We start from the raw sequence: 25,976 nt of genomic DNA, 5'->3' as shown, positions 1-25,976 counted from the left end.
AGAAAAGAAAGAAAAAAGAAGATTGAAATGAACAAAATTGGGATGATGCCAAATGACCTTGTGACTTTAGAAGTTATTCTAGAACCGTTAATTGTTGCTAGGTGCATTGCACACAATGTGATATTTTTAGCTGTTAAATGTCCTAATGCTAACAGGATGTCCCCATTTTGTTCATTTTGTTATCTTCATTGAGCAGAAGGGTGATTGGTTTGTAGTTTTTAAGTAACTTATCCATACAACACAAGGTCAAAGAGCAAGGTAACCATGGCTAGCAAAGATTTGGACACAGGGGTTATTAATCCATCTAAGGGAATTGTTGAATCAGAATCTGAGTTGAAAGAAGAGGTCTTAAGGTTGAAAGGACAGATGGCCGAAATATACCAAGCCTGGATTAGTGGGCGTCCTCCACCATCAGTTCCCACTAACTACACTGAAAGCCTTGTCACCATCTCGCCACTGTCACAAGTCCAGGACATCTCCCCACAACCTTTTCACATGCCACCCTCCAGAACCACCTTATATCCCGCTCCTTTGGCCACTCATGTTTTTGTAGCTCATCCACCTGCTACCTTTCCTCGATCCTCTAGCGATACTGTGTTCAAAATCCCCGATACCCAACACTATGCTCCAAAACCAATTTTCAAGGTCTCGGGTCCATACTCTTACGCTCCTCATTTTGAGACTCCCGAGAGACTGCAAAGCCTGCTAAGATAATGGAGCAAGATGAGATATCCAGAAAGCTGAAAGAGTTTAAGATGCCAAAGTTTAATTTGTATGATGGGCGTGGAGATCCAGAAACCCATCTGAGGGGTTATTGTAGTGAAATGAGAAGTGTTGGCGGGAAAGATGAGTTACTGATGGCATATTTCAGTGAGAGCCCGACTGGTGCAGCTTTGGAATGACATACTCGTCAAGATGTCGGTAAGTGGCATACATGGGGTGACACGGCTCAAGATTTTGTTTGGCACTATCAGCATAATGAAGACATTATCCCAGACCGCTCTTCCCTATCTTAGATGGAAAAGAAACCCAAAGAAAGTTCTAGGGAGTTTTGGTTCAGATGGAACAAACAAGTTGCTCGAGTCAGTCCTCCGATTGATAGAAAAGATGTTGCTGAGCCCCGCCAACGACAGGATCCAGTGGGCATTCCTGCTAAACGATTTCAGCCTCAATACCGACCCCATGAATATCCCCAAGCTCCACATAATCCACCCCAGTATTATCCTTCAAACAACATCTGACCATCTGTCCAACCACTAGGTCACTCCCTAGGGCGAGTACCAGCATCCCAAAATTCTCGTGCGCCTTCACAGCATTTTCAGGCACCCTATAGCCCTAAAAACATAGGCATGGAGGGAAACAAAGGCAAAGAAATAGTTTCACGCAAATCGGAGAATCCTACACAAGCCTATTTGAGAATTTAAAACATTCTGGCCTGATTGAACCGCTCATCGGGTATAATCCGGACCCATATGCAAAATGTGTTGATCCTACTGTATGGTGCATGTACCACTCTAATGTCCAAGGGCATAGCATCAAAGATTATTGTACTTTGAAAAGGGAAATAGAAAGAATGATTCAAGAAGGGGTAATTGTGATTAAGAACAGTGACAGGGGGTATGCGAATCCCTTTTGGGAACTTGCTGACTGAAGTTAATGATATTGAAGTTGGTAATGGTCTTGATAATATTGATGTGGAAATCAGTGGCTAAGATGCCGAGCTTGGTAATTGGAAAGACGCTCCTCTCTTGGCTAGCCGGGGATGAGTCTTGGTGGTTCATTTTGTTGTCATTTCTATTGTTCGGGTTATTTTAGGGTTGTAATCCGGCTATTGTCTTGTGACTCAAACTCTTCTATCCTGTTATTTTGCCTAGTTCGTTTAGTCGTAGTAACTCGTTTAGTGTTGTATAGGTTTGTTCCAGGGTTGTTAACCCCAGTTTAGTTTGCTTGTGTCGTTGTTCAAACCCTTTCACCGTCTGTCTAATACAATTTTCTATTTTCTGTTATTTCTAGTCCTTTTTTATTTTGTTCTCTTCTCCTTTTATAGTTCTTTTCATGCTGGCTCTAGTGACATGACATGCACACACAATTCTAAGCCTGGTCTTAAAAGTTAGTTTAATCATGAAGCAATGAAATAATTTTGAAGGTGATAGAGATATTTGAGGGAAATAAGTAAAGATTGGATATTTTCAGATCATTTAAAGCCCGAATTGTGTGAAACTGGGGCAGATGGTTTGGGAAGTTGAGAGGATGACAAGAATTTGCTACAAGAGAGTGCGCCCCAACAATGTGAAGCGAGCAACTTTAAGTTCAAGTGCATCTCAAGTTACGATATAAAGCCAAGCGAGTTTGCTCCAAACAGACGGAGGGCATCCATTGTGAAGAAGAAATTACCCAACGAGAGTTCTGTACTTGACAAGACACTAAAAAATGGAAGGCATATCAGTGATAGAAATGTTGTGCATGATTTTCCTTTTTCATTTTCAAGTTGCATGTGTTATACTTGGCATTTTCAGGGATTAGGAGGCCCTCTTTCAGCTACCTAAACGCTTTATACCATTCGGTACCCCTTTTGAGCCTATGCTAATTTTTTTGACCACCCCTCTTTTAGAATCAACTTAGAATCATAAAAAAAATTCATGTCCCCATATGTTTGTTTTAAAAAGTTCATTCTAAAAGAAAATTGAAAAGAAAAAAAAAGAAAAAAAGAAACAGAGCAACAAAAAACAAAATAAGAATTAGTTGTGAATTATGTTCGATCTGATTCTTGTCACCACAAGATACGTAGGCAGCCTTACAGTTCGATCGCACCAAATAAAGTATTTCATAATCCCACAAAGCCAAGAGTGGGTTAGGTTTCCTTAGAATTTCATTTCAAGGAAAAAAAAGAAAAAAAAAATCAAATTCTCTTATTTTGGAAATTGGGGCAAAGTTTTATAATGGATTCCAAAAGTTGTAAATAAATTAACCCCGTTGTCTTAGTTATTTTGAGCCTTTATGATATCCTTTCTTTCTAACCCGTCCAAAAGCCACATTATAGTCCAAAAATGACCTCCTAGATAATATTTGAGAGTGCCGAGCTAGACGTGCCGGGAGAATATGATGTTTTACTATGGTCAATGCCTTGTCATCTGCAGAATCAGAGGAAAAAAGAAGAAAAGAGCAAAATGAGAGAGTCTTATCGGTGAAAACCTTCACAGGCACCATAAGGCGACGGTAAGTTGAGAGAAAGAACAAAATAAGAGAGGCTTGATGGTGAAAACCCTTCGGGCACCACAAGTCGAATAATGATCGTGAATCAGATAGGATAATCGAGGCATTGAAGCCCAGTTTCACGGCTCAGAGGTACAACAAGAGTTGAATATTAGACTTGCTTGACAGATTAGCCCACTTAATCCAAAGGTGCATGTCATGGTTATTAGAGTTGGTATTCACATCTAATAAGTTTCTACTTTGTAGTTTTCTTGTTAGGAATCATCTCTTTCCATTGTCCTTTATTCTGTTCCTTTTGTCTTGTTTATTTCCCCTTCCTAAGTTTGTTTGGTCAGAACAAGTGAGAAATGACTTCAAAATTTGTAACCAGCTTTTCAATTGCACAAAACGGAATTTGACTAGCACATCAAAGTGGCATATGTCAGGAAAGAACAGTACGCGCGCTAAGCTGGTAACAATCAATGTGCTTTGGGATTCATATGAAATACAAAGGTTCGGTATATGTCAATTCATGAGCATAATGCAACAAATAAAGGGTATTAGGTTTGAACGGATCAGAGGTATTTTCTGTGATAAGGGTGACAGAGAAAGTGGTTAGTCAATAAACAAACAAGGTCTTTCGAGTTGAAATCAAAGTTATCATGGCAAGTGAAAGAGCAATAGACCTTAAAGTCAAGACCACAAACCAACCACCATGTTTAAACTCACAAGTTTTCTTTGTTTGAAATAGGGACGAAGACTATGTCCAATCAAAGCTTGGAAGCTTGAATTTTTCAAGTGTCGTGCCCAAATTTTGTCAGCACAAAGGCGGTTTGATAAGGGGAAAGAAAATTTGTTCGATCTGCAGGAACCCTCTATGAGGAAAGCATGGTTCAGGAGCAAGGAATTTTGTTCGTTCTGCAGAGATCCTCTAGGAAGAGAGCTTGGCTCAGGTAAGTTCATTCTCGGCTTTTCAGGACCCTCCTGAATAATAAGATTTAATTTCAAGTTGTCAGGACCCTCCTGGATAATGAGATTTAATTTTTAAGTTTTCAGGACCCTCCTAGATAATGGGATTTAATTTCAAGTTTCCAGGACCCTCCTGGATAATAGGATTTAGTTTTAAGTGTTCAGGGCCCTCCTAGATTATGAGATTTAATTTTAAAAGTTCTCAAGACCCTCCTGGATAATGGGACCTAGTTAAATTGCAAGACCTTCATATATAACAGGATTTAGCGTAAGTTCTACCTTTAGGAAATATAATTTAGGTTTAAAGTTTTCACTCTTAAGATGAGATCTAATTTGAAATTTTCAGGGTCTTCCTGGATAATGGGATTTAGCTTTTAAATTCTTAAGAGCTCTTTTGGGTAACATGATTCGATTAACACTCACAGATGTGCCCAGATACCAAACTGGGGCAGAAAAGTTTCTTTTGTTTTGTTGTAATGGCAGATGCCCACGTGGAAAACAAGGGAATACGTTTCAAATTTTGGCATCAGGCGCCCACCTGGAAAACAAGGGAATACAATTCACGTTTTAGCAAACAGTCGCCCACCTGGAAAACAAGGGAATACAATTCAAGTTTTAGCAATCAGGCGCCCACTGGAAATCAAGGGAATACAGTTCAAGTTTTAGCAGCAAGCGCCCACCTAGATAACAAGGGAATACATTTCAAGTTTTGGCAATCAGGCGCCTACCTGGAAAACAAGGGAATACAGTTCAAGTTTTAGCATCAGGCGCCTACCTGGATAACAAGGGAATACATTTCAAGGTGAACAAGGAAATTCGCTTGGAGAACAAGGAAATTCGCTTCGGAATTATTTCAAGTTTCAAGTCAGTAGTAGGTGCCCACCTGGAGAACAAGGGAAGTCATTTTAGAATTCAATTCAAGTTAGAAGTAGAAGAAGCTCGCGGTAAGAAGGTGAATCAACAGTCCGAGATGATCAACAAAAACAATCTCGATCAAGAATAAAAAGAAAAAAAATGAGAAAAAAAGAAAAGGGAAGTGAATCTAAAATGCAGAAGCTGAGATAAGAGGTGGATTGCTCAAGACATGACTGAAGTCACAAGCATGGTGTATCCGGTTTTGATCCGAAAAAGCTGAAGAAGAATGAACTAGCACCTGCAACTAGAAAGCGTCAAGGTTCAAATCTAAAGTCTGCATGAAGAACCATTCAAGACTCAAGATCAAGCTTCAGAAGACTTATAGATAGGAATCTTGTAACTCATAGTTGACATGCTTAGTTAGTCTTTTTCATTTTTGATGTAATAACAGGACCGTGGATCGGAATCTCGATGGAACGACACCTCAATCGGCTCTCCACCTCAGTATACTCCATCACTGTTCCTACTTCTAAACTACACGTGGCCTGATTCCTTTATAGCCGAGGATATGTAGGCAGCTCAGATACTAGAGCTCGGCCACATTCTCCTTTCTTTAAGTTTTTGGTCTCTCTAAATAAGGGCCAGGTCAAAAAACCTGTCTCATCGTTCTTTGTCTGAAAACTCTTCGCATTTTCAGTCAAAGAGAGGCAGCTGTAGACATGTAATTTCTGACCCTCCCCAAGATTTTACACATTTTAGCGTAAAATATTTATTTTAGGGATAATATCGCTATTTTAGCTAATTTTAACTATTTTATTTTATTTTATAACAAAAAATAAAAATTACAAAAAATATTTTACCTAGTTACTTTTAATTTATGTACCTTTCATAAATTTAAAAATACAAAGATAGTACCTTATTTTCATCTTTATATACAAAAAAAAATATAGTTCATGTTTTAATATAGTTTAGTTTAATTAATAAGGATTAGTTTTTATATCGTGTAGTATTTTTATCTTATATTAAAAGGAGTTAATTAAGGTGGTGGACCATAATTTTAAGAGTCTTAGAGCCCAATTTTTGGCCTAATTCGGATTAGCCTATTAAGCCTAATACCCAATACCCACTAACCTAACCCTAAGACTTTAAACCTAGACTACTTAAAACACCTTAAGCACACAAAAAACCTAGCTAAGACCTTACAGCCACATACACCAAGAATCCCCCCCCCCCAGTGATATCTCTTACTTCTTCAACACTGATCTCCGTCCCAACCTTAGAACACAAAAGCAGCCATTAGCAACAAACCTCACCCACGACCTACCTTCCTCTCACCTCCGTCCTCATCTTGCTCTCACGGATTTGTAGGCAAGAGAATCGAATCACGCTGGAAAAAAAGCGAGTCTCGTTGGAGATGGCGACCAACAATGACGAAGGGCCTTAGACATGACCGAAACCTTCAGATCTGATCCTAAAATGGCTACTATGGGAGCCGAGACTCAAATTAGCTACCATCGTAGTCACCGGAGTTGACAACCGATGATGAATTCATGATACTGCCGCTGCCCTTTTCCTCTTCTCCTTCACCACAAAAATCAGCTTTGAGCTACCCAAAAATAGCTTCGAATCTGCCGATTTCGAGTTTGCCGTTGAGATCGCCGTTTGAGTTTTCCGGTCGTGGTTCTATGCCACCTCAGATTTTTGCTGTTGTTTTTCCAGTCAAATTTTAGAAATGGAGTTGTTGTACCTCTTGATTTTTCTTTACTATTGAAAAGATTTTGGCTTACCAGGTTCACTCTTACTTTAGTTTTCTTCTATTTCTTGAGTATGAATGACTGAAACAAACATGGGCATTATCCTGCTTGAATTAAATGAGTACTTTGATATATGTTGTGTTTGGAGATGACATTTTCAAGAGTGTTATAAGTTGCTATGTTTGTTCATATTTGTTTGGCTTTTCGTTTATTAGAGTCAATTTAACTACCTTTTTCGTGCTTAATCGTAGTAGGTCTAGTGTAAATTTTAATTTATATGTTCAGAGACTAACCGAAAAGTATTAACTTAATTACTAGATTTTGGATCTAAATCATCTAGATCTATTTCTCTATTAATTATACATGATTTGCCATGCTGAATTCGTATTTATTTTTGTATACTGCTATGTTCTTTCTGATCTGTTTGGCAATTTCTGCTTATTGATTGTCAGTTTAGATAGTTTTCATGCGTATACTTGTCAAATTATCATCTTTATGTATACTTTGTGCAATTATTAGCTTTTGGACATAAACAAACAGATCTAGTCATTTTAACAGAAAGTTGGGTATTGAGTAAGTAGATGAAGTGTATTAAGAATGAATTTCAGATTTAAAATGTTGGGCCACTAGAATAAACTTGAAAGTTTTATTTAATTTCATATGTAGTAGCGCATGGCCCTCAGAATACATTTTGAGTGCTGACCCACTTCTTCTTTAATAGCAAAAGCTAACCCATTTTCCACAATTGACTCCCATAACGCATGGTCTCACAATAATCTCAAGTAGGAAAAATAATTCATGAACACAGTAGTTTGCACTAGGCACGATTTTAATTAATTAAATAATTGTGATTGTGTAAACGTTCGCGTGACATAATTACGATTTCTAAAAAATAAATTGAGGTATGCATTCACGCAACTTTGGCTAAACTTTCTTAATAATAATAAAGCGTTATTAATTGTGGACACGTACGCGTGACATGGTTCTTGACGCACCAAACAAATGGGTACACGTACGCGTGACCTGTTTTAAGACAATTTCCTAATTAAAAGAGGTAAATACACATAGGTTCTAAAATAAGTAATTAAACAATTTATTAAGTCAAGTATGATTAAAGCGATCGTGCTAACCACGGAACCTGGGAATGCCTAACACCTTCTCCCAGGTTAACAGAATTTCTTACCCGGATTTCTGTGTTCGCAGGTGATAAATAAGAGTCAACTTGCTCAATTCGGGATTTTAAACCGGTGACTTGGGACACCATAAATTATCCCAAGTGGCAACTCTGAATTTTATACAAATAATCCCGTTTCGATTGTCACTTAAATTGGAAAATACTCTCTTGTATCCCCTCTCGTGGTAGAAAAAGGAGGTGTGACAACAGGTATTGTTCCGGTCTATCATAGAGATGCATCGGTTCTATTCGATCCAGGCTCTACTTATTCTTATGTGTCCTTTTTTTTTGCCCCGCATTTGGGCATATCTCGGGATTATTTGAGTTCACATGTTTATGTTTCTACTCCTGTGGGAGATTCCCTTGTTGTGGACCGCATTTATCCTTCATGTTTGATTGATCTTAGTGGTTTTGAGACCAGAGCCAATTTATTATTGCTCAGCAAGGTAGATTTTGATGTTATCTTGGGCATGAACTGGTTGTCTCCCCATTATGCTATTTTTAATTGTCACGCCAAGACTGTAATGCTGGCTATGCAGGTGTACCGCGATTAGAGTGTAGGGGTACTTTAGATCACACTCCCAGTAGAGTTATTTCATTTCTTAAAGCTCAACGAATGGTTGAGAAGGGGTGTGACACGTATCTAGTTTATGTGAGAGATGTTAACAGTTGATTCAGTCCCAGTAGTGCGAGATATTTCTGATGTGTTTCCAACAGATCTTCCGGGCATGCCACCCGACATAGATATTGATTTTGGTATTGATTTGTTGCCGGGCACTCAACCCATTTCTATTCCTCCTTATCGTATGGCTCCTACTGAGTTGAAGGAACAGTTATAGGAATTGCTTGATAAGGGCTTTATTCGTTCCAGTGTGTCACCTTGGGGTGCTCCTATCTTGTTTGTGAAGAAAAATGATGGTTCTGTGCATTTGTGCATTGATTATCGCTAGTTGAACAAAGTTACAGTGAAGAATCAGTATACTTTGCCCCGTATTGATGACATGTTTGATCAATTATAGGGTGCTCGAGTGTTTTCTAAGATTGACTTACGTTCAGGTTATCATCAGTTGAAGATTTGGGAGCCAGATATCCTGAAGACTACCTTTAGGACTCAGTATTGTCATTACGAGTTTCTTGTTATGTCATTTGGGCTGACCAATACCCCAGCAGTATTTATGCATTTGATGCACAGTGTATTCTGGCCATATCTTGACTCGTTCATTATTATCTTTATTGATGACATTCTAGTATACTCTTGGAGTCGGGAGGATCATGAGCAGCACCTGAGGACATTGCTTCAGACCTTGAGAGAAAAGAAATTATATGCGAAGTTCTCGAAATGTGAGTTCTGATTGGATTTTGTGGCATTCTTGGGTCAAGTAGTATCGAGTGAAGGGATCAAGGTGGATCCAAAAAAAGTGAAAGCAGTGCAGGGTTGGCCCAGACCATCCTCAGCTATAGAGATCCGTAGTTTTCTTTGCTTGGCGGGTTATTACCGTCGATTTGTTGAGGGATTTTCATCTATTGCAGCACCTATGACTAGGCTGACCCAGAAAGGTGCTCCGTTCAGATGGACGGAAGAGTATGAGGAGAGCTTTCAGAAGCTGAAGACAGCTTTGACTACAACTCCAATATTGATATTGCCTATAGGTTCGAGGTCTTATACTGTCTATTGTGATGCCTCGAGGATTGCCCTTGGAGCGGTATTGATGTAGGATGGTAGGGTGATTGCGTACGTGCCCAGACAGTTAAATGTGCATGAGAAGAACTATCCTGTCCACGATCTCAAGTTAGCTGCTATTGTTCATGCCTTGAAAATCTAGTGTCATTATTTATACGGCGTTCTTGTAAGATCTACACTGATCACCGGAGTTTGCAGCATCTGTTCAAGCAGAAGGACCTTAATTTGCATAAGAGGAGGTGGTTAGAGCTGCTTAAGGATTATGATATCACTATTTTGTACCACCCGGGGAAGGCCAATGTGGTGACCGACACTTTGAGTTGCCGAGCGGAGAGTTTGGGGAGTTTGGCTTATCTACCAGTAGCAGAGAGGCCCATGGAGATAGATGTTCAGGCCTTAGCCAGCCAGTTTGTGAGAATGGATATTTCGGAGCCAAGTCGGGTCCTAGCTTGTGTGGTTTCTCAGTCTTGCTTGTTTGATCGTATCGGAGAGAATCAGTATGATGACCCTCATTTGCTTGTCCTCAAGGACAAGGTTCTGCATGATGATGCTAGAGATGTGACCATTGGTGATGTCGGGGTACTAAGGATGCAGGGTCGGATATGTGTACCCAATGTTGATGGGCTTCGAGAGTTGATTCTAGATGAGGCCCATAGTTTGCGGTATTCCATCCATTCAGGTGTCGTGAAGATGTACCAGGATTTGAGGCAACACTATTAGTGGAGGCGCATTAAGAAATATATAGTTGAGTTTGTAGTCGGTGCCTCAATTGTTAGCAGGTGAAGTATGAGCATCAGAGACCAGGTGGCTTGCTTCAACAGATAGAGATTCCGGAGTGGAAGTGGTAGCGGATCACCATGGACTTCGTAGTTGGACTCCCACGGAGTTTGAGGAAGTTCGATTCCATTTGGGTGATTATGGATTGGCTGATCGAGTCTGCACATTTCATTCTTATGTGTACTACCTATTCTTTAGAGCGGTTGGTTGATATTTATATCCGAGAGATTGTTCGCATGTATGGTATTCTAGTTTCCATCATTTCTGATAGAGGTACTCAGTTTACATCACGGTTCTGGAGAGCCGTTCAGCATGAGTTGGGTACTCGGGTAGAGTTGAGCACAACATTTCACCCCCAGATGGATGGACAGTCTGAGCGTACTATTCAGATTCTCGAGGATATGCTCCGTGCATGTGTGATGGAGTTTGAAGTTTCTTGGGATCAATTTTTTCCACTTGCGGAGTTTGCCTATAACAACAATTATCAGTCTAGAATTCATATGGCACTGTATGAGGCGCTGTATGATAGGCGGTGTAGATACTCGGTGGGTTGGTTCGAGCCGAGCGAGGCTAGATTATTGGGCACTGACTTGGTTCAGGACGCTTTAGAGAAGGTTAAGGTGATTCAGGATAGACTCTGCACAACGCAGTCCAGAAAGAAGAGTTATGCAGACCAGAAGGTTCGTGATGTTTCCTATATGATTGGAGAGTGTGTCTTGCTTCGGGTTTTGCCTATGAATGGCGTTATGAGATTTGGAAAAAAGGGCAAGTTGAGCCCAAAGTTTATTGGCCCTTTTGAGGTGTTGCGACGTGTTGGGGAGGTTGCTTATGAGCTTGACTTACCTCCCAGCTTGGTAGGAGTTTATCCGGTATTTCATGTTTTGATGCTTCGGAGGTATCACCGTGATCCGTCGCACGTGTTGGATTTCAGTTAAGTCCAGTTGGACATGGATCTATCTTATGTTGAGGAGTCAATGGCTATATTGGACAGGAAGGTTCGAAAGCTGAGGTCAAAGAACATTGTATCGGTAAAGGTTCAGTGGTGGGGTCAGTCGGTCGAGGAGGCGACTTGGGAGACCGAGCAGGATATACGCCGCTGTTATCCTCATCTTTTCACCACTTCAGGTATGTCTCTATGCTCGTTCGAGGATGAACGAATGTTTTAAGAAGGGGAGGATGTAATGACACAGTCGATCGTGTTGAGAATTTACTCCCTGATCCCCTATTAACTGCTCTCCCCGTGTCTTTTTCTACTATTGTGATTTGCCGGGATGGTTCATCTTGGATTTCGGTGTATTTTGGGACACTTAGTCCCTAAATGAGAGTTTAAGTCTTAGAATTTGGACTGTAGTCAGAGCAGTGTAAAGACGGCTCCGGAATGGAATTTTGTCGATTCTGTTAGCTCCGTTGGGTGATTTCGGGCTTAGGGGCGTATCCGGATTGTGTTTTGGAGGTCCGTAGCTTATTTAGGCTTGAAATGGCGAAAATTGAATTTTTGGAGTTTGGGCCGATAGTGAAATTTTGATATCGGGGTCGAAATCCGATTCTGAAAGTTGGAGTAGGTCCGTAGTGTTGAATATGACTTGTGTGCAAAATTTGGGGTCAATCGGACGTGATTTGGTTGGTTTCAGCATCGGATGTAGAACTTTAGAAATTCAAGTTCAATAGTTTTGGATTGGAGGGTGATTCGTGGTTTTAGCGTTGTTTGATGTGATTTGAGGCCTCGAATAAGTTTGTATATATTTTAGGATATGTTGGTATGTTTGGTGGAGATCCTGGGGGCCTCGGGTGAGTTTCGGATGCTTAACGGATGGGAACTTGGACTTAGGCAATTTCTGAAGAACTGAACCTGTTGTTTTCGCACATGCGGATCTTGGACCGCAGAAGCGGCTGAGTGAACCGCAAAAGCGGATTTGGACTTGTGCATCAGGGACCGCAGATACGGCCCTAGCCCAGGTAACTGGCTTTCGCACCTGCGATGCTTTTCCTGCAGGTGCAGGACCGCAGATGCGACCCCGTGATCGCAGATGAGGTAATCGCTGGGCAGAAATAGGAAATTAGAGGGTTTGAAGTTCATAACATCAAATTCAATTTTTAGCTCGGGAGAAGGCGATTTTGTGAGGATTTTGAAGTGGAAATCAGTGGTTAATGATTCCTAACCCTATTTCGTTTATATTTCATCAATCTCTAGTAAATTTCTCAATCTAATCAAGGAATTTGAGTGAAAAATGGGGATTTGGGACAAACATTTCCCAATCGAGTTTTTGGGTTTTGATCGGGTTTTTGGTGTCGGAATTGAATAATTTTTGGACGAATGATCTCCTGAGTGAATAGGTGTTCTAAATTGGTAACTTTTACCCGATTCTGAGACATGGGCCCGGAGAGGATCTTTGGGCGTTTTCCTAATTTCCCGTTGTAGCTTTAAATTCATTAGTTAAATTCGTTGTTTGTAGCTATATTTACGTTATGTAATTGATTTGATTAGATTTGGGACACTCGAAGTTGGATACTCATTTCAAGAGCATGATATCAGATTGATTTTGAGCTTGGTTCGAGGTAAATGGCTTGCCTAACCTTGTGTGGGAGAACTCCCCTTAGGATTTTGGTATTGTTGTTATATGAATGTCGTGTGTGTGAGGTGACGAGTGTGTACACGTACTAATTATTGAAAACCCCCGTTTTTATTAAGTAAATATCTATATTTTTCTTTTAATTGAGCAAATGCTAGTATGTGAAGCCTCCTGTTTAGCTTAGGAAAACATGCTTATGTGACTTAACTGACCTATCTACTTTAACTGCTTACTTGGATTCTGTGTAGCATGTTTAGAGTAGGAATTACCTGCCTTTTGATACGAACTTGAATAGAACTGTAGATTTTCTTGTTGAGACTGTTGTGTATTTACTTTGGGACTACGGAATGGTATTCTGGGAGATCCCCCTGCATGTTTACTTTGAGACTACGGAACGGTATTCCGGGAGATCCCCTGAACCTTTATATTTGGGACTACGGGATGGTATTTCGGGAGATCCTCCTGTACTGGATATTTACTTTGGGACTACGGAACAGTATTTCGAGAGATCCCCCTGCACATTTATGATTTGAACTACGGGACGGTATCCCGGGAGATCCTCTGTACATTTACGTTTGGGACTACGAGACGTTATCCTGGGAGATCCTCTGTTGCTATCTCTATGTACTGAGTTATTTCTTTCTGTGATTTCATTTTTCATTGATTGTTAGTATTTTTAACTATACTGCATATATCATACTGTTTTACCTTGTTATATATATATAACCATTAGGGCCCTGACCTGATCTCGTCACTACTAGACCGAGGTTAGGTTTGACACTTACTGGATACTACTGTGGTGTACTCATTCCCTTTCCTGCATATATTTTTCGTGTGCAGATCCAGGTTTTTCTGCTCAGCCATACTATCCGCGAAGCGATCCAGAGATTTCGAGGTATATCTGTTGCGTCCGCAGACCTAGAAGTCCCTCTCTATTCTCCCTTCAGTGATAGACTTCTTTTATTTTTCTTCATTTAGACTTCTGGAGTTAGAACACTATGTACTTCTTTAGCTTGTGATTCACGAGATTCCGGATTTTGGGAGTGCTATGTTTAGTTCGAAAATATTATTGTTGTATATGCCGAGTGGCATTTTAAGCTCCTTTATTATATTTACCTGCTTATTGTTAGTTTTGTATCTTTATTTTATTTTCGTAATTTGTTAGGCTACCTAGTCATAGAGACTAGGTGTCGTCATGACAGTTCACGGAGGGAGAACTTGGGTTGTGACATTTAATTTTCCCTATTGAGCTACAACTATGTCTAGTTTTGGAAAAAAATATTTTTTATTAAACTGTATATTCTGATAATGTAATTTATTTAAGTTAAAATCATGGTTTAAAGTTTGGGATAAGCTTATCACGTTTGTTTGCAACTACATGGTATATCATTATTCTCACATTCTTACGAGAGAAACAAAAGTAAATAACCAAATATGGTATAAAATAATGGTGGATTTAATGTAGGAATTAAATCTCATCAAACCTAACCAAAAGGCACATCACACATGAACGTATTACCTAACTAGGAAATTTGACTTTTTTTGTGCTTCGCGCGATCGGTAAAATAAGCTATAATTTTGTAGTTATATTCTCACGCTGGATACTAAATATGGAGAAAATAAAAAAACGAAATCCATCAATTTCAACATCAAATAAATGGGAGGTAAACATTCTGTCATGACCCCGGTTCGCCTTCCGTGAACCATCATGATGGCACTTAGTCCCTACGACTACGTAAGCCTAAAAATGTGGAAAATAAATCAATTTGCGGAAGAAAACAAATAAAAATCGAAATAGTGAATAAAACAGTGTTTAATAGTGCCACTCGGCATACACAATATCAACTCTCAAAACTGATACTTTTCCCAAAACCCGAAATCTCACGAAATCACAAGCTAAGGATAATACATAGTGCTCTAACTCCAGAATAGTCTGACACAAGGTAAATACAGAAGGGTTGTAACTACAAGAGAGAGAATGGAGAGAGACTCCTCGGTCTGTGGATGCGGTAGATATACCTCGAAGTCTCTGAAAGGTCGCCTCGCCTCAAGGATGGTAAGTCTGAGTCGAAGTACCTGGATCTGCACATGAAAAACATACACAGAAAGGGGACAGCCACAACTATTACAGAGGCAAAATACACATAAAGAAATATGGCTCAGTACCAAAAATAACAATCGGGGATATACCAGGATATTGTCCTGTAGTCCCAAATATATATTTTCAATAGGTCTCCCGGGATACAGTCCCGTAGTCTAACTCATAGTGCGCAGGGATCTACCGGAATCCCGTTCCGTAGTCCCAAATGTAAATACCCAGTACTGGGGGAATCTACCGAGTCTAATACCGTAGTTCCATATAATTGTGCAAGGGGATCTACCGTAATCTCACATCCATAGTCCCAAATGTAAACAGACAAGGGGGAGCTACCGGAATCACACATTTATAATCCCAATGTAAATACACAGCAGCAACAGAAAAATATTCAGAAATGTCAAATTTCATGTTAAGGTAAACAAGTAATTCTAGCCTAGCATGCTGCACAGAATTCAGGTAAGGCAGTTTGAGCAAATAAAACAATTAAATCACTTAGACATGCTTTCCTAAGCTAACAACAAGCTTAATAGTGCAAGTAGTAAAAACAGGAAAAGGAAACATACTAGTAATTACTTAATGAAAATCGGATTTCTAACAATTAGCACAAGTACGCACTCGTCACCTCACGTACAAGGCATTTCAATTATCAATAATACCAAATCCTAAGGGGAAGGTCCCCCACACAAGGTTAGGCAAGCCACTTACCTCAAACCAGCTCAAATCAATCCAAAACCACGCTCTTGCCACGAGTACTCGATTCCAAATAGCCCAAATCTATTCAATTCAATTCCATAATGTAAATAGCACTTCAAGTAACTGATTCTACTAGGAAATTCTAAGCTAATACGCAAAATTAAGTAAAATGACCAAAATGTCACTCGGGCCCACATCTCGGAATCGGGCAAAATTTATATTTCTAGAATCCTCACACTCTCACGAGTTCAGTCATACCAAAAGTACCAAAATCGGACCTCAAAGGGTCTCTCAAATCATCCATCAAAGATCTCTAATTAATCAAGCCCTAACCCCCAATTTACCACTGATTTTCCATAATATTTTCATGCTTAAATTGATAAAAACCATTCCAATAACGATCTTAGGGACAAAAGACCTTACCCCAATGAACTCCTCTGAAAACCCCTCTTGAAAAATGCTCCACAAGCTTCTTCCCGTTTGAAAAGAGGTAAAAAATGGCTAAATTTCGCGAAGGTAAGTATTTATATGTTTCTGCCCAGCGATTACTGCATATGCGGTCAAGGGAGCGCACCTGCGGTCCCGCACCTGCGGAAGAATGCATCGCAGGTGCGAAAAGTCACTTAACGGGCTAGGTCCGTATCTGCGGTTGTTTGGCTGCATCTGCGGCACCGCATTTGCGAAAACCCAGCTGCACCTACGAATCCTGGAGCTCTAGGCCAATCTTGCTTCTGCGGCCACATAGCCGCTTCAGCGGTGCCGTACCTGCGGTCCCACACTCACAGGTGCGGTTATGACAGAAACCAGCAACTAGAGCTGCAACTCCAAACTCCAAAATCCTTCCGTCAACCATCCAAAATCATCCTGAGGCCCCCGGGACCTCAACCAAAGGCACCAACGAGTCTAATACCACTGTCCAAACTGATACCAATCCTTAAAACACCTCAAACAACATCAAAACGATGAATCAACCACGGATTCAAGCCTAAAAATTCCAAAACTCTAAAAATACACTTTCGATTAAAAAGTCTATCAAACCTCATCCGAATGACCTAAAATTTTGCACACACATCACGTTCAACACTACGGAGCTACTCCAACTTCTGGAATTCCATTCCGACCCTCAGATGAAAATCTCATTATCGAACCGGAAACTTCAAAATTCGACTTTCGGCATTTCAAGCCTAAATTAGCTACGGACCTACAAAACACAATCCGAACACGATGCTAACCCCGAAATCACCCCAAGGAGCTTACGGAACCATCGGAATTCCATTCTGAGGCTGTCTTCACACTGTTCCGACTACGGTCAACTTTCCAACACTTAAGTTCTCATTTAGGGACTAAGTGTCCCAAAACTCTCCGAACCTCAAAACCGAATATCCCGGCAAATCAAAAGAGCAGAAATAAACACGGGGAAAGCAGTTAATAGGGGATCAGGGCGTAAATTCTTAAGACGACTGGCCGGGTCATCACATCCTCCTACACTTAAATATTCATTCGTCCTCGAAGGAGCATAGAGACATAACTGAAGTAGTGAAAATATGAGGGTAACGGTTGCGCATATACTGCTCGATCTCCTAGGTCGCCTCCTCGACCGGCTAAGCCCGCCACTGAACCTTCACTGATGCAATGTTCTTTGACCTCAACTTTCTAACGTGCCTGTCCAATATTGCCATTGACTCCTCAACATAGGACAGATCCTTGTCCAACTGGACTGAACTGAAATCTAACACGTGCGACGGATCACCGTGATACCTCCGGAGCATCGAAACATAAAATACTGGATGAACTCCTGCCAAGTTGGGAGGTAAGGCAAGCTCATAAGTAACCTCCCCAACACGCCGCAATATTTCAAAAGGACCAATAAACCTCGGACTCAACTTTCCTTTCTTCTCAAATATCATAACGCCCTTTATAGGCAAAACCCGAAGAATAATCCGCTCTCCAACCATATATGAAACATCACGAACCTTCCTATCCGTGTAACTCTTCTGTCTGGACTGGGCTATGCAGAGTCTATCCTGAATCACCTTAACCTTCTCCAAAGCATCCTGAACCAAGTCTGTGCCCAATAATCTAGCCTCACCTGGCTCAAATTAGCCCACTGAGGATCTACACCGCCTACCATATAAAGCCTCATACAGTGCCATCTGAATGCTAGACTGATAGCTGTTGTTGTAGGCAAACTTCACCAATGGCAAGAACTGATCCCAAGACCCTCCAAACTCAATCACACACGCACAAAGCATATCCTTAAGAATCTGAATAGTGCGCTTGAACTGTCCGTCTGAGGGTGAAATGTTGTACTCAACTCCACTCGAGTACCCAACTCATGCTAAACGGCCCTCCAGAACCGTGATGTGAACTGAGTACCTCTATCTGAAATGATGGTAACTAGAATACCTTTAGACGAACAATCTCCCGGATATAAATCTCCGCCAGACGCTCCAAAGAATAGGTAGTACACACAGGAATGAAATACGCGGATTTGGTTAGCCGATCCACAATCACCCAAATGGCATCGAACTTCTTCAAAGTCCATGGTGATCTGCGCCCACTTCCACTCCGGAATTTCTATCTGCTAAAGCAACCCACCCAGTCTCTGGTGCTCATACTTCACCTGCTGATAGTTGAGGCACCGAGCTACAAATCCAACTATATCCTTCTTCATCCGCCTTCGCTAATAGTGCTGCCTCAAATCCTGATACATCTTCGCGGCACCCGGATGAATGGAATACCGCGAACTATGGGCCTCATCCAGAATCAACTCTCAAAGCCCATCAACATTTTGTACACAAATCCGACCCTGCATCCTCAATACACCATCATCACCAATAGTCACATCTCTAACATCACCTTGCTGGACATTATCCTTGAGGACAAGAAAATGAGGGTCATCATACTGACGCTCCCTGATACGATCAAATAAGGAAGACCGAGAAACTACGCAAGCTAGAACTTGACTGGGCTCCGAAAGATCCAATCTCACAAATTGGCTGGCTAAGGCCTGAACATCCATAGCCATAGGCCTCTCCGATGCTGGTAAATAAGCCAAACTCCCCAAACTCTCTGCCCGGTGACTCAAGGCATCGGCTACCACATTAGCTTGACCGAGTGATACAAAATAGTGATATCATAGTCCTTATGCAAATCTAACCACCTCCTCTAGCGCAAATTTAGATTCTTTTGCTTGAACAGGTGTTGTAAGCTCTGATGATCAGTATAAATCTCACAAGGCACACCGTACAAATAATGATGCTAGATCTTCAAGGCGTGAACAATGGCAGCTAACTCTAGGTCGTGGACCGGATAATTTTTCTCGTGAACCTTCAACTGTCTGGACGCGTAGCAATCACCCTACCATCCTGCATCAAAACCGCTCTAAGGCCAATCCTCGAGGCATCACAATAAATAGTGTAAGACCCCGAACTTGTAGGCAATATCAAAATTGGGGCTGTAGTCAAAGCTATCTTGAGCTTCTGAAAGCTCGCCTCACACTCTTCCATCCACTAAATGGAGCACCTTCTGGTCAGTCTGGTCATAGGGGCTACAATCGACGAAAACCCCTCAACAAAATGACAGTAATAACCCACCAAGCCAAAAAAACTACGGATCTCTATAGCTGAGGATGGTCTGGGCCAACTCTGCACGGCCTTTACTTTCTTCGAATCCACCTAAATACCCTCACTCGACACCACGTGGCTTAAGAATGCCACAGAATCCAACCAAAACTCACATTTCGAGGACTTAACATATAACTTCTTTTCTCTCAAGGTCTGGACCACTGTCCTCAGGTGCTGCTCATGATCTTCCCAACTCCGGGAATACACCAGAATATCATCAATAAACACAATGACGAACGAGTCAAGATATGGCCAGAACACACTGTGCATCAAATGCATAAAGGCTGTTGGGGCATTGGTCAGCCCAAATGACATAACAAGGAACTCGTAATGACCATACCGAGTCCTGAAAGCAGTCTTCAGGATAACTGGCTCCCGAATCTTCAACTGATGATAACCTGAGTGCAAGTCAATCTTAGAAAACACTCGTGCGCCCTAAAGCTGGTCAAACAGATCATCAATACGAGGCAAAGGATAACGGTTCTTCACTATAACCTTGTTCAACTGGCGTTAATCAATACACATACGCATAGAACCATCCTTTTTCTTCACAAACATGACAGGAGCACCCCAAGGTGATACACTAGGCTGAATAAAACCCTTATCAAGCAATTCTTGTAAATGATCCTTCAACTCAGGAGGAGCCATATGATACGGAGGAATAGAAATGGGCTGAGTGCCCTAAAACAGATCAATGCCAAAATCAATATCTCTATCAGGCGGCATGCCCGAAAGATCACCTGGAAACACATCGGGAAAATCCCGTACTACTGGGACTGAATCAACTGAAGGGGTATTAACACTGACATCTCTCACATAAGCTAAATACGCACCACACCCCTTCTCAACCATACGTTAAGCTTTAAGAAAAGAAATAACTCTACTGGGAGTGTGATCTAAAGTACCCCTCCACTCAATACACGGTACACCTAGCATAGCCAACGTCACGGTTTTGGCGTGACAATCAAGAATAGCATAATGGGGCGACAACCAGTCCATGCCCAAGATAATATCAAAATTTACCATGTTGAGCAATAATAAATCAGCTCTGGTCTTAAAACCACTAAGAGTAACCAAACATGACCGATAAACGCAGTCCACAATAAGAGAATATCCCACAGGAGTAGAAACATAAACAGGGGAACTCAAATAATACCGAGGTACACCTAAATGCAGAGCAAAATAAGAAGACACATAAGAGTAAGTGGAGCCTGGATCAAATAGAACCGACGCATCTCTGTGACAAATCAGTATAATACATGTGATGACAAAATCGGAGGCAACAGCCTCGGTACGGGTAGGAAGGGCATAGTATCGGGCCTGGCCTCCCCCTCTAGGGCGACCTCTACCTCCCCGACCTCCACCTCTGGCTGGCTGAGCAGGTGGGGTAGCTACTAGAGCTGTAACCATAGCCTGAGAACTCTGCAGGGCACGCTGGGGCTGAGAAGTTTGTGGAGGTGCACCCCTCCCAAGTCTGGGGCAATCCCTCACCATATGGCATATGTCACCACACTCAAAACAAGCTCTAGGAGGATGTGGAGGCTATGACTAGCTCGGGCCAGGTCTGCTAGACTGACCTCTGAAAGCACCCCGCACAGGAGGCGCGCTAGAAACCAGAGGTGCATAATAAGGCTCATGGGGTCTAGGAGGAGCTAGAATACCACTGGCTGCTGGAAGAGCTAAATGAATAGGGCGACTCATATAACCCCTACCATGACAACCTGCAGCTGGGTCACGGGCACCAGAATAATGGCCTGACTCTCGACCTCTTGGCCTCCCTCTCCTCTCTCTCTCCCTAGCATGCATACCCTCAATCCTCCTAGCAATGCTCACCACCTACTGATAAGAAATATCAATCTCCAACTCACGAGCCATGCTAGACCTGATGTTGGGAATAAGGCCCTCAATAAACAGGTGAACCCTCTCGTGAACAGTAGAAACCAAGGTTGGTGCATGCCGAGCCAAACTAGTGTAACAGACTACATACTCTGAGACAGTCATAGCACCCTTGCGCAAATGCTCAAACTCTGCGCGCCACGCGTCCCTAAGGCTCTGAGGAATATACTCTCTCAAGAACAGATCTGAAAATTGAGTCCAAGTCAGTAAAGCAGCCTCATCCGGGCTATCTAACTCATAGGTGTGCCACCACTCATAGGCCGCTCCTCGAAGCTGAAAAGTAATGAAGGAAACCCCACTTGATCCTGATATACCCATGGTACGGAGAATACGGTAGCACTCCTCCAGAAATCCCAAGGCATCATCTGATGTTAACCCACTAAATACAGGAGGATCATACTTTTTGAACCTCTCAAGTCTCCGATGCTCATCCTCTGAAGTCGCTGCCCTATCCTCGGGCTGACTTGGGACTACAGGTTGTACATGAATAATCTTTGGGACCTGATCAACATGCACTCGCTGCTTAGGAGTGCGGGCGGCGGGGGTTTGTGCTCCTCCCCCAGCCTGAGATGTGGCTGGAGCAAGGGGAAGCAACCCCGCCTGAGCCAAAGTGGTGTACATGCTTATGAACTGCGCAAGAGTCTCCTGAAGTGCTGGAGTAGTAGTAGCGGTAGGCGTATCAGGTGCTTGGACTCCGGCTGGAACTGCTGGTGGTGCCTCAGTGGCATCTCGTATGGGTGCTCTGTCTGCACCACGCTCACGTCCTCGGCCTCTACCCCAGACCCGGCCCCGACCTCTAATGACTGCAGTAGGGGGCGCTGGGTGCCTGATCATCTCGGGTAGCGCATGTCCTCACCATCTGAGAGAGAATAGAATACAGAGTTTAGAATTGTGATATCAAAATTTCGCATGACAAGGAAATCAAATAAAGTGGAATTTTCCTAACAGTTACATAGCCTCTCGTAGATAAACACAGACGTCTCTGTACCGATCAGTGAGACTCTAATAAACCGGCTTGTGATTCATGACTCCTATGAACCTAGAGCTCTAATACCAACTTGTCACGACCCCGGTTCGCCCTCTGTGAACCATCGTTACGGCAGCTAGTCCCTACAACTAGGTAAGCCTAAAAATGCGGAAAATAAACAAATTGCGGAATAAAACAAATAAAAATCGAAATAGAGAATAAAATAGCGTTTAATAGTGCCGCTCGGCATACACAATATCAACTCTCAAAACTGATACTTTTTCCAAAACCCGAAATCTCATGAAATCACAAGCTAAGGATAATACATAGTGCTCTAACTCTAGAATAGTCTAAAACAAGGCAAATATAGAAGGGATGTAACTACAAGAGAGAGAGAATGGAGAGAGACTCCTCGGTCTGCGGACGTGGAAGATATACCTCGAAGTCTTCAAAAGGTCGCCTCGCCTCAAAGATGGTAAGTCTGAGTCGAAGTACCTGGATCTGCATATGAAAAACATGCGCAAAAAGGGCATGAGTACACCACATCGGTACTCAGTAAGTGTCAAGCCTAACCTCAGTCGGGTAGTGACGAGGAAGGTCAGTGCCCTACTGAGGTTAAATAAAATATAAAGTTTGACAGTGTAAAACAGAACAGTATAAATAAGTACAACAGTAAAAGTAACACAGGATATAACAGACAGCCACAACTATTACAGAGGCAAAATACACAGAAAGAAATACGGCTTAGTACCAAAAAATCCAATCGGGGATCTCCCAGTATACCGTCTTGTAGTTTCAAATATACATATCAAATAGGTCCCCCGGGATACCGTCCCACAGTCCAACTCATAGTGCACGTGGATCTACCGAAATCCCACATCCGTAATCCTAAATGTAAACAGACAAGGGGGAGCTACCGGAATCCCACATCCATAGTCCCAAAGTAATACACAGTAGCAACAGAAAAATATTCAGAAATGTCAAATTTCATGTTAAGGAAAACAAGTAATTCTAGCCTAGCATGATGCACAGAATTCAGGTAAGGTAGTTTGATCAAATAAAGCAATTAAATGACTTAGACATGCTTTCCTAAGCTAACAACAGACTTAATAGTGCAAGTAGTAAAAACAGGAAAAGGAAACATACTAGTAATTACTTAATGAAAATCGGATTTCCAACAATTAGCACAAGTACGCACTCGTCACCTCACGTACAAGGCATTTCAATTATCAATAATACCAAATCCTAAGGAGAAGGTCCCACACACAAGGTTAGGCAACCTACTTACCTCAAACCAGCTCAAATCAATCTGAAACCACGCTCTTGCCATGAGTACTCGACTCCAAATGGCCCAAATCCATTCAATTCAATTTCATAATGTAAATAACACTTCACGTAACTGATTCTACTAGGAAATTCTAAGCTAATACGCGAAATTAAGTAAAATGACCAAAACACCCCTCGGGCCCACGTCTCGAAATCGAGTAAAGTTTACATTTCTAGAATTCTCACACTCTCACGAGTTTAGTGATAATAGGCTATTTTGTTTAATATAGCCTATGTTTTAGCTCAACTTAAGGATAGTTTACTATTGTAAATGTTCAAATAATGCAAAAATTGGCTCTAATCATGACTTTAATGTCTCACAGGAGTTCAATAAACAAATGAGGATTTATGATGGTAATCAAGTGAAAAATGGAGTCAAATGACGAAAAGTTGAGCAGCAACATCTTAACAAGAGAAAACCCCACTAGCGCGGGTCATGCGCTGGTCATGCGCTCCCACGCTAGTCCAGTGATTTGGATAGAAAGAAACCCCACTAGCGCGGGTCGTGCGCTGGTCATGCGCTCCCGCGCTAGTCCAGTCCGGGAAATTAATTATTTGGGGGTAAAATGGGAAATCTGAGAGGATCCACTCAACTTACATAAAGTAAAGCTCCATTATTGAGATAGAGATGAGCTTTTGAGAGGAAGATATAATTTTAGAGAGAGAAAGTGAAGGGAAGACTCAATCTTGAAGTGAAGAAAAGAAGGGGATTACAATCTTGAAACAAGGATTCAAAGAGTTCTTCTAAACTTTCTTCTATTTGTTTGTTAATATTATGTTTAAAACTTTTATTGTTGATTTTTGTATAATTATGAGTAGCTAAAAACTCTAGTATTCTTGGGTCATGGATGTTAGATAATTATGTTATTTGAAGCTTAGATTGAAGATCTTGAATTTATTGTTATGGGTTGTTTATTTGATTCTGCTTCTAATTATTTTACTGCGTAGCTAACAGTGAAATATTATTTACGAATCTTGAATTAAACTTGACAAAGGAAATTCTTGGTTGCATATAGAATCAAATAGAACAAGTTTTGAATCTCGGGCATCGGGTGAAAGATTCGCAATTAAGATAGAACTATACTTAATTGCCTTGTTTGGTTGAAAAATAGGAGTTGTAAATGCATTCTTGCTAATATTAATACCATAGACATATAGGTATTAGTTTAACTTGAATAGATGCATAAGAACTCGAAAGATTCTTATGAATATTATTAACCCTATAATCAATAACCCGGATAATTCAATAAATCCATTTTAAGCTAAAATAGTAGCATAATTTCTAGCAAGTCCATGACCCGGGAATATATTTATCCAAATTGTTATAAACATATTGTGAAATTGGTGTAGTAATTTTGTGTTGAATTATTGTGCAATTATTAAGTAAGTTGTAAATTGGTTCTTTATATATTTTGTGATAATTTAGCTTGAATTGATAATTGTTTGAGTCTACATCAGTCGATAAGTTGATCACAATTCCTCGTGGGAACGATACTTTACTTACTACTATATTACTTGTCGATCGCGTACACTTGCGTGAGTGTTTTGGTTGCAACATTTAGTCATACCAAAAGTACCAAAATCGTACCTCAAAGGGTCCCTCAAATCATCCCTCAAAGGTCTTTAATTAGTCAAACCCTAACCCCCAATTTACCACTGATTTTCCTTAATTTTTTCATGCTTAAATTGATAAAAAAAAATAACGAGTTTAGGGACCAAAGACCTTACCCCAATGAACTCCTCTGAAAATCTCTCTTGAAAAATGCTCCCCAAGCTTCTTCCCGTTTGAAAAGAGGTGAAAAATGGCTAAATTTCGCAAAGGCAAGTATTTATATGTTTCTGCCCAGTGATTATCGCATCTGCGATTAAAGGAGCGCATCTGCGGAAGAATGCATCGCAGGTGCGAAAAGTCACTTAACGGGCTAAGTCCGCATCTGCGGTCGCTTGGCCGCATCTGCGGCACCACATTTGCGAAAACCCAGCCGCACCTGCGGATCCTGGAGCTCTGTGCCAATCTTGCTTCTGCGGCCACATAGCCGCTTATGCGGCGCCGCACCTGCGGTCCCATACTCGCAGGTGCAGTTATGACAGAAACCAGCAGCTGAAGCTGCAATTCCAAACTCCAAAATTCTTCCGTCAACCATCCGAAATCATCCCGAGGCCCCAAGGACCTCAACCAAAGGCACCAACGAGTCTAATACCACTGTTCAAACTTAGACCAATCCTTAAAACACCTAAAACAACATCGAAACGACGAATCAACCACGGATTCAAGCCTAAAAATTCCAAAACTCTAAAAATGCGATCAAAAAGTCTATCAAACCTCGTCCGAATGACCTGAAATTTTGCACACACGTCACGTTCAACACTACGGAGCTACTTCAACTTCAATAATTCC

At 41.4% G+C, this 25,976-nt stretch overlaps 1 protein-coding gene across 1 annotated transcript; it reads left to right on the top strand.

Annotated features, from left to right (window-relative positions):
* Window positions 1-264: 264 nt before the first annotated feature.
* LOC138875985 (uncharacterized) lies at window positions 265-10,345 on the top strand. Its single transcript, XM_070154867.1, has 2 exons — window positions 265-345; window positions 9,824-10,345. The coding sequence occupies exons 1-2, from the start codon at window positions 265-267 to the stop codon at window positions 10,343-10,345; spliced, it is 603 nt and encodes a 200-aa protein (XP_070010968.1).
* Window positions 10,346-25,976: the final 15,631 nt, after the last annotated feature.

The sequence above is a fragment of the Nicotiana sylvestris genome, chromosome 8 (assembly GCF_000393655.2).
Source record: "Nicotiana sylvestris chromosome 8, ASM39365v2, whole genome shotgun sequence".
Lineage (NCBI taxonomy): Eukaryota > Viridiplantae > Streptophyta > Magnoliopsida > Solanales > Solanaceae > Nicotiana > Nicotiana sylvestris.
Note: the sequence above shows the minus strand (reverse complement) of the source record. Positions and strands in the feature narration are given on the sequence as shown.

What these genes read in the sequence shown, in the direction of transcription:
- LOC138875985 (XM_070154867.1), top strand. Translation starts at nt 265, where the DNA reads ATGGCTAGCAAAGATTTGGACACAGGGGTTATTAATCCATCTAAGGGA. An exon ending in AATCTGAGTTGAAAGAAGAG is followed by an intron (nt 346 to 9,823) that starts GTCTTAAGGTTG and finishes CGGAGTTTGCAG; the next exon opens with CATCTGTTCAAGCAGAAGGA.